Source organism: Triticum aestivum, chromosome 5A (assembly GCF_018294505.1).
Source record: "Triticum aestivum cultivar Chinese Spring chromosome 5A, IWGSC CS RefSeq v2.1, whole genome shotgun sequence".
Taxonomy (NCBI): Eukaryota; Viridiplantae; Streptophyta; class Magnoliopsida; order Poales; family Poaceae; genus Triticum; species Triticum aestivum.
The window spans coordinates 591,219,795-591,225,794 of record NC_057806.1 but is presented as its reverse complement, the minus strand read 5'-3'; the positions used below and the strand labels follow the sequence as shown (position 1 = coordinate 591,225,794).

At 48.6% G+C, this 6,000-nt stretch overlaps 1 protein-coding gene across 1 annotated transcript; it reads right to left on the bottom strand.

Annotated features, from left to right (window-relative positions):
• Nucleotides 1–245: 245 nt before the first annotated feature.
• On the bottom strand, nt 246–4,732 carry LOC123107848 (GDSL esterase/lipase At3g48460-like). The gene is made up of 2 exons (XM_044529755.1): nt 4,058–4,732; nt 246–838 (listed from the first exon to the last, which is right to left on the bottom strand). Exons 1-2 carry the CDS (start codon nt 4,700–4,702, stop codon nt 317–319), a joined length of 1,167 nt encoding a protein of 388 aa, XP_044385690.1. The 5' UTR covers nt 4,703–4,732; the 3' UTR covers nt 246–316.
• Nucleotides 4,733–6,000: the final 1,268 nt, after the last annotated feature.

Sequence of the window (6,000 nt, the reverse complement as noted above, 5' to 3'; positions counted from 1 at the left end):
GCGGACGGAGCGTAGTTTAAAGTTTTGGAGCGGGCAAACAGCGGCTCCGCAGATTCTTGGAGCCGGTGGATCCCCGAACGGGGCCGAAGTTCCTCCGTGTCTTGTTGGAAGAAATCTGAATTGGCCATTTTAACATGAAATTCTAGGATACTCTTGTTTAACACTCTGTTCGTCACCATAGCGTCAAGTTATACATCTGTATGATATACTAAAACGCACAGGATTCAGTCGAGGTACTAGGGATCACAATTCAACCGAATTACAATGGCTATCAGACTGGTGCATGCTAAGCTGATGATGACGATGACGTTGGCGCTCACTTGCCCTGGCCTTTCCTGGCGGCCAGCAGGGAGCCAAAGGTGGGCCGGCAGTACGCCCCGGTGGCGTCGTGGAAGAACATGCCGGCGACGACCTTGTACATGGCCTCGGTCATGTGCACCCCGTCCCAGTTGACGTACCTGGCGGGCTGGGCGCAGGCGGTGGCGACCTCCGGCGAGCCGCAGGTGGCGAAGATCTCAAAGTTGTAGGCGCCGCCGCCTGTGCCGCAGCAGGCCTTGAAGGGCTCCGCGAAGCCGTACCTGGCCGGGCTGCGCACCACGGCGAGGTGCGCGGCGTGATAGTCGGCGTAGGCGATGATGGCGTCCGGGTGGCTACGCCGGAGCCGGTGGAGCGCCGCCTGGAGGTGGTGGTTGTGGTCGAGGCTCTGCTGGTTGACGGACGCCACGCAGCTGAGGTTGTCCCGGTCCCCCGACCGCGACAGCGTCATCGTCAACGGCAAGCATCCCGTCAGCGGCATCCCCTGCACCACCACATACCCGGCCCCTCTGTTCAGCAGCCCCTGCGTTTTTTTCATGTTTCTTTCTTAGTCACGCACCGACAAATCATTCTGGTGGTTGAGATAATTTTGCGTTTAATTTGTTCATAGAATAAGTATTTGTTTTCTAAAGATTCAAGTTTCACAAATTTGAAGTTTATAGAGAAAATTATCTATATTTACAGTACCAAATATATTTCATGATGGATCTAACGGTATTTATTTGGTATTCTAGATGTTGATACTTTTGTTATAAAAAATTGATCAAAATTTATAAAGTTTGACGTAAAAAAATCTAAACATGCTATATAATGGGATAGATGGATTATTTCTCATAAGACTAAACCATTTCTAGGCCACCACCATAACTTTTCAATACAAACACACCATTTGTTTAAATACGAAAAAAAACATTGGATGATTAGTAATATTTGTGTCCAATGTTTTGGGTGGCCCATCCTTGCTTCTCCCATATCCGACTGGTTATTCTCCCTTCACCGGGCAGTGGTGATTGTGATGTGGTGGTGCGGTGCCTTCAGGCTCGTTGGTGGTGTGTCAGTGCGTGTAGTGGTGTGTTTGCCTCGGGTTCCATCGCTTCGGCGGTCGGTTGGGGACTTTGTGCCCTTTGTATCTGGTTTTCGCTCAGTTTTTCCAATTAATCAGATAACTTCCTTTTCCTATATAAAAATGCAGAAACCTCTATCCCTCTTTAGATGTGTTAATTGAAAAACGAATGTGTAAATACAAAAGAGATGGAAATGAAACACTTTGACCTAGGTCGTCGACTCAATGGGGGAGTAACGAAGACCCATTTGCTATTTGTCTCATCCAAATGGAAACTCTTAATTACTATCGTACACCCGCTAAATGTTGGGTGGGTGTACATGTACGACTCATATATTGTGGCATATCAGGCTAGTTAATCGTTGCTAGTTAGTTTGCCTTGTGCCTAAAAGTTGTTTATTATTTTAGCATTTTTTTAGTTTAGTTGTTTTGATACTTGTTTACTTTACGCATTCCTCGTTAGATTATCTTACCATTTACTCCCTCCTTTCCGGTTTATAGGGCTTATCTCAAAATTTTAGTTTTTTCATTTTATAAGGTTCAATTTGGTTGTTCTCCATCACATGTTCAGACTTTAAAGTGCATTAAATAATTGCATGCAAGTATTAAGAGAAAACTGACCAATGCATGCACTTTATGCATGCATGCATTGCAATTAATGCATTCGTAAACATAATTTTTTAAGGAAAACAAGAGCATTAATTGGGTGCTTTTGTAAACTACAAAAAAAATCCACCACTCATCATCTACCTTGGTTGATGAGATTTTTAAATTGAGCCTTATAAACCGGAAAGGAGGGAGTACATGACTTGATAGAAGATATCTCATGTACACAACTATAGACCATGCCAACTCTAGTTATGGCAGGAATGCCCAACCTTAGCTCCTAAGTTCCATAAATACCTTGAAATACTTTTGTAATAAGTATTGCGGTGATATGTGCCATTGCGGGCATCAAGTTGTAACGCCCCGGTCACATTCATTGGTTCCTGGCTGTTACGCCTGGCCTGATCTAGACTGACCTTACAGACAAACACTTAGCCACCAACATCATCACAACACAGACGGCGCCATAGTAGTCGAGGACAATCGGTTACATGCCACCACTCTTTACATATTGTTTCAACCCGTAGCAACACATGAGTATTTAGCTATTGATAATAAATGAACACTTGTATGGAGGCTAAAGAATGATTTCTTTTTGTAGGTGCAGATGGGATGCTACTTCGGACAATTGAACTTTATAAATGATATTATTTGATATGTGATCTGCATGCTGTCATATTCATAGTTGGTGCTTAGATAATTTTTACTGAACTACCAAAGCATCTTATATTTAGGAACTAAGGAGGTACAATATAATGGATAAATTGTCAAGACCTGCTTACAACAGACGTGAGGTGTCGCACGAACCAATTAGTGCAGTTATTATGACCCGAAACTTGCACTCTGTGCTTGGCTCAGTTACCCCTTCCATATTTACCCGCTGCACACAGGAGAGCGCCCACTTTTTTGGAGCTAAGACTATCTCTAGCAGATTTTATGTATCGCCTCATCCTGCAAAATAACCGTTGTTTTACAGAATCGGTACAAAAAATCATCATAGCCAAGTCCTGTAAAACGGCCCGTCCCATAAGTTTTTTTATGGGGAGTTGTATATTTCGTCCGCCGTCCATCATACTCCCAAGATTTTTTCCTCTTTTTACAGTTTCATCTATCTCTCACGTGGCTTGGCGGGAGGAAAATTTTAGCCCCAACCGTTTCCGTTGCAGCTAGCGTTGCCGCCTCCCAAACTCGATTCTGGCCAACTAGAGAAGCCACCACATCTCGCCGCTGCCACCGGTGCCCCGCCATGGCCTTGAACCTCGATTCCGGCTGTAGGCGCGGCAGCAGCAGCTCGGCCGCCCACGAGTTCACCCCCGTGCAGGACATGAGATCCAATTATAATTTAGCGGGCGCTTTTAGGGGGTTTTATGCAATTTTGTCGGGATCATGAGAGATTTTTATAGAATCTAACCGGAACAAAAGTCATACTATAAAAATGTAAAAAAACGTTTTGCCGTATCCTGTAAATCAATTTTGTGGTATAGATTTTAAGGGATGTGCTAGAGATGCTCTAAGGCCGAGTCAAACTTTATAAACTTTGACCAAATTTATACAAAAAAATATTAATATCCATAATACCAAATCAATGCCATTAGAATCATGATTTTATATATTTTCATATCATATATATTTGGTATCAAACTTTATATATGACAAAGCTAATATACTGAGTAAAAAAACGGACGGGGTGTATCAACCTTACCGAGATAAGAGGGGGGTGAAGCTCTGAGCACCCGTTGTGCTCAGTACTGTAACTACTAGCCGCATTTCATTTTCAACAGCTACTCACGCTGTGCTAAGTACTATAACTATTAGCTGCATTTCATTTTCAATAGCTACTCACTGTGCTAAGTACTATAACTATTAGCTGCATTTCATTTTAACAGCTACTTATCGAGAATAGTCCTGAAATTGGGAGTCTAGCTATCAATGAGATCTAGCCAAAGCTAGTTGCTTCCTGTAACTTCCGTCAGACGTGCATGCATCAGCACCCATGCCCATGCATTTGTGAAGTGCTAGTGAGTACTGAGTAGTGACATCGAAGAAACGCAAAACTAGAGCAACACAGTGTACCTCGAGGAAGGTGGTGATCCTATCGATGGCCATGCTCCGGATGCGCTCTGACGGGAGGGCGTCGGGGGCCATGAAATTGTACCCGTAGTCGTTGGCGCCGATCTCGCCCACCCAGAACAACGCATCGCCGACGCCCCCGTCCTTGCCGCCGCCGCTGGCCCGCCGCGCCTTGAAGTGCGCGTCGAACCAGCCGAGCTGCGTCATGATGGACTGCGGCGTGATGTTGGCGCTGAGGTTCTGCCTGACGAAGAACTCGTGCTCGATGGCCGTCGCGCCGGCCACCGCAAAGTTGACGCCAGAGTAGCTGGCTTTGGTGGCGTTGGCGTTGCGGGAGAGGGTAGAGAGGTAAGGCGGGAGGAAGGAGGGGAGGGCAACGAAGTCGGTGGCGAGGAAGTCGACGACGAGGCGGCCGTCGGAGTAGCGGTTGGTGGGGCGGTGGAAGAAGGTGGCGCCGTACGGTGGGTGGGACACGCCGAAGGAGTATGGCCCCGTTGTGGAGTGCGTGTTGCCCGTGTCCGTCAACGAGTCGCCGAAGGCGTACAGCGTCCGGAACGGCCCCGGCGAGGATGGCGCCGCGGCCGCGACGGAGACGACGGTCACGGTGACGACGAGGAGGAGGCGGCGAGCAGCGGAGGACACGGCCATAGCGAGCTGGATGCCGCTCAACTAGCTTGCTCCTTGCTGCAGCCTGTGCCGCCGGTGTTTGTTTCTCTGTTGCGTTTCGGTGCGGCGTGTCCGTGTCCGTGCGGCGGTTTTTAACTTTTTATAGTTGGTTCAGGCCCGCCGGCACAACGGGCTGGGCCAGACCGGGCTAATACGTCATAGAGGCCCCGCTCGGGCCTCCTACGTTATTTCACTTGCATGGTGTACTACTTCCGGGAGCAACTAGTTAACGAGCGCTTCTATCTTCTCAAAAAAAAGTTAACGAGCGTTTCTTGGAAGCCTCGCAACGATCAGCGCCACTTGACGCGCTCTTAACCATTCGTCACGTGTCGCGCTCTGAGCGCTCCCACCGAATTTCGGCTTTTTAAACGGGTTTTTTCGATTTTTTTTTCAACGTTTTGGTTTTTTCATCGGTCTTTCCCGGCTTTTCAATCAAAAAAATAAAAAAAAGGTCCATTTTACTCCCCTCAACAAAGTCGATGGTTCACATAACCCTCCGAAGTCTAAAATGGTTCACTTAACTCCTTAATAAAACCAATACCGTTCAATACTCGCCCAAAATGGATTTGCCGGGTGGTTTTGCTAAATTGACTCGGTCAAGGCTGATTTGTTCACCGTGGAGTCTCCTCCTTCCTTGTGCAGCCTTGGCCTCTTTGGAAGGCGATGCACACAACATGGCCACCAGCAGCGACAGGTGCGGGGAGCCAGGGGCTGGCGGCGGCGACCTGCATGCCGACTGGGGCTGAATAAGGAGTGCTCCGAGTCGACCTCAACGTAACGAAAGCTCGCCATGGTGGGCAGGAATCACAGCCTCCTTTTTCCTTCCTCCGGTGTGCACGTTAGTGATGTCTGGCTGCACAGCGTACTGCTCTTCGTAGGATTCTTCCTCCTGGAGGACCACGGTGGCCGGTCCCAATGGTGGCTCGGTCAGGGACCGTGTCCACCCTAACCTCCCAGCACGGCGGATTGGCCACCATGCTCCGGATCCACGAGCCTCTGGCCTGACCTTCACTCAACCGGAATTGCCACGGCTGGCCAAACACCACCACACCTCGTCCTGGTTCCTCACTGCCTGCTCCGGATCCCAGCAGCGCGCTAGCGGCTGTGCGAACTGGATACAGTGGCCAGGTCGTTACATGAGAGATGCAGCCTGCTAGCGAGCAGCCCAGACTCCCCATCACCTCGCGCCACCAGCCGTCGCCGCCATCCTGCTCCATCCCCGGCCGAATCTCTTGCACCCAGCCGTGCCTCCTAACCTGTATCCGGGCAAGCACCTTCCT